This window comes from Remersonia thermophila, chromosome 1 (assembly GCF_042764415.1).
Source record: "Remersonia thermophila strain ATCC 22073 chromosome 1, whole genome shotgun sequence".
NCBI lineage: Eukaryota > Fungi > Ascomycota > Sordariomycetes > Sordariales > Chaetomiaceae > Remersonia > Remersonia thermophila.
Genome location: NC_092217.1, coordinates 5,143,574 through 5,146,382, shown reverse-complemented (window position 1 = coordinate 5,146,382; position 2,809 = coordinate 5,143,574). Strand labels below are relative to the sequence as shown.

General features: G+C 64.8%; 1 protein-coding gene across 1 annotated transcript; it reads right to left on the bottom strand.

The window, feature by feature from the left end:
• Positions 1 to 466: 466 nt before the first annotated feature.
• VTJ83DRAFT_1397 (uncharacterized protein) lies at positions 467 to 1,802 on the bottom strand (the record flags this gene model as incomplete). The annotated part of the gene is made up of 2 exons (XM_071007551.1): positions 467 to 1,369; positions 1,497 to 1,802. 2 exons carry the CDS (start codon positions 1,800 to 1,802, stop codon positions 467 to 469), a joined length of 1,209 nt encoding a protein of 402 aa, XP_070870750.1.
• Positions 1,803 to 2,809: the final 1,007 nt, after the last annotated feature.

Genomic DNA, 2,809 nt, shown 5'->3' with positions numbered 1-2,809 from the left:
ATATTCACGAGCCCCCTGGGTCGTCCCACGCAAGGTCCGCCGAACCCTAACCCTAGCTGCACTCCCCTCTGATGTCATCTCTGCATCTGGCGCCTCCGAGCTTCTTTCGACGGACTACGCTACGCCGTAGGCGTCTGCCGCTCACAATCTCTAATATGTAACAGGGTGCAAGACGCCATGTTGTTTTGTTAGGCTTGTACGTAGCCCCCTGGCGGGACAGCCGACAAAACAAGGCAACATGGTTCTCAACTATTACCGCGTACTAGTATGTAGATGCGTAGATGCAAAAGACTCGGCCAGGGAGCTAGCTACAGGACAGAAAAAGGAAAACGCCCGGGGATGCCGAGGCTTTCGTCTAGGTGGCCGGACTATACTCGGTACGACGTCGTCCTTGTCTGCGACCACCCATCCCACCACCCATCCTCCTACCTCCCGATCTTACCCTTTCACTCCCGTCTCTCTCTCCTCACAGCCTCGCCTCCTTGCCCCCTTCCTGCTGCTTCTTGTCCTTCTTCCTGTTCTTGTTCCACCCTCCTCCTCCCTCCTCCGGCCACCCCTGGACCAGCCCGTCCTGGTACTCGGTCGCCACGTGCACCCCCTGGGGGCTCCAGATCTTGCTCTCGACGATGCCCCGGCCGCGGCCGACGCGCGGGAACCGCATCTCCTGCACCCACCACCCGTCCTCGTCGCGCATCACCGCCTCCTCGGCGTTGACGTGCACCACAAACGTGTAGCTCAGCGTCGCCGCCCGGCCCAGCGAGTACCCGAACCCGACGTGGTTGCCCACCACGAGCAGCCCGTTGCGGTCCGCCACGTAGGCGTGCGCCGCGACGTGCGCGTTGGCGTCCCACTCCTGCTCCTTCCCGCTGCCGTCCTCTCGAAGCGGCGCGGGCGGGCGGAGCTTGTACAGGATCAGCTCGACGCGCTCGCACACCGGCCGGCCCGCGTTGTACGCGGCCATGTCGACCTTGCGCATGACCGCGACGGGGAACCGGCCCTCCTGGTCGGCGCCCACCATCTCCACCACCCCCGTGATGTCCACCGGCGGCGCCGGCGGCCAGTCCTCGGGCGCCCGCGACGCGAGCACGTCGGCGAACCGCTCCTGGACCGGCGCCTCCTGCGCCGACGCGCCGCGGCTGTCCGCCTCGGGCCGCTTGAAGGAGCAGATGGCCACGAAGCTGGGCGGGGACAGCGGGAGGGCCGCGTCCGAGAGGGGGTAGCGGTCCCCCGTCGGGCTCCCGCTGGGCCGCGACGGCTGCCGCGCCACGACCGACACGGTGCCGAAGGTGCGGGAGGAGGTCACGGGCGTGGCCTCGTAGAGAAAGGGCCGCGAGGGGATCCCCGGCCGTGTGAAGAAGCCGTTGATCGTCTGCGTGCGCCCAAGGAAGTTCCCCCCGTCAGCGATCCCGGCGTCGTGGTGGTAAGGTACGTAAATGAGAAACATGCTCCGGGCGGAAAGAGAGAAGGAAAAAAAAAAAAAAAAAAGGGTAACCTACGTGAAGGTCCAGCCTCTCCTCCTTCTTGACGCCTTTCTCCTCCTCCACCTCGCGCAACGCCCGCGTCGCGGCGAGCGCCGACTGCGCGTACACATGCCCGCCGAACGCGGCGCGGTGGAACGACGGCATCTCCGTCTCGGCGCTGAAGTCGGACCCGGGGAGGTAGGCCGCCCTCTGGCTCATGTACCGCCGGGATTCTCCCGCCGGCGGCAGCCGGACCATGGCCATGGCCTCCTGCAGCGGCAGCGCGGGCACCGGCGGGTACGCCACGTCGGCATCTGCCGCCGGGCCGGTTGGCTCGGCCATGCTCGGTGGATAAGTAGATGGATGGATGGATGGATGGATGGACGGGCCTAACCCCCGATGGAGGGGCGGCGACGCTGCTGACGGCGGATCACGGTGATCAACGCAGGAGGGTCAGGCGACCGGGGCTCGGTCTTGGTCCCGGAGGGTTGGATCAGACCAGAGGGGCCAGAAGGCATGCGTCGATCGTCGGTGCCGTCAAATGTCCGGGGCCTCGGGCGATGTCGCGAGCGAGCTCTGCGGATGCGTTTGCGCCGTGCCGAGCCTGTGTTTCCCTGCGACCGGCTTGTACATACGTCGGGCGTCGTCCGATGGTGCGGTGCTATCCCCACGAGACCCAAGGGGGGTTCTCGACGGCAAAACACGCGCGATCCGAACCAAACCTCACGGGCGCTCGGCCAAGACGCTCGCTATTGCGGATATCGCCGTGTTCAGCTCGCGGCACGGCACGTGGTGTTGGCATTTGTCCAACCTGTCCGCGATCGCTCCAAGTGCCCATCGCTCCCTTATGTCAGGGGAGGGGAGGGATCGCCCATCGCGGTACGTTAGCCTCGCCGGAACCGAGCCGGCTCGGCATTCCCGGTCCGGCGAAAGGGGGTCGGACCCATCGAAGCCGTGAGCCGAGGCCCGATTCCACGTGATGGGTCATGGGGCGCGGCTCCGTCCAACGCCACACAGGGAACGGGCGTTGTATGGATCATGAACCGGGCAACGGGAGTGGGAACGATGGCCATGCCGTATGTATGTATGTCATCATCATTTTCTCTGCGGTGTGGGTGTGACATGCTCCTTTTTTTTGCACGTGGTTGCGGATGACATGAGATGCACGGCGTCTTGCCGCCGTCTGCAATGCGACTTTGGACTTTCCGGGGGGGGGGGGAGGATCGGGTCGTCAAACGCTAAGCGCGTCGTCGGGCCCATCGACTTACTGCGTAGTACTCTTCAGGACGTACATTCGAGATTGCGACCATTGGCCTGAGGTAACTATACGTCTATACAAAGTAGAGCGT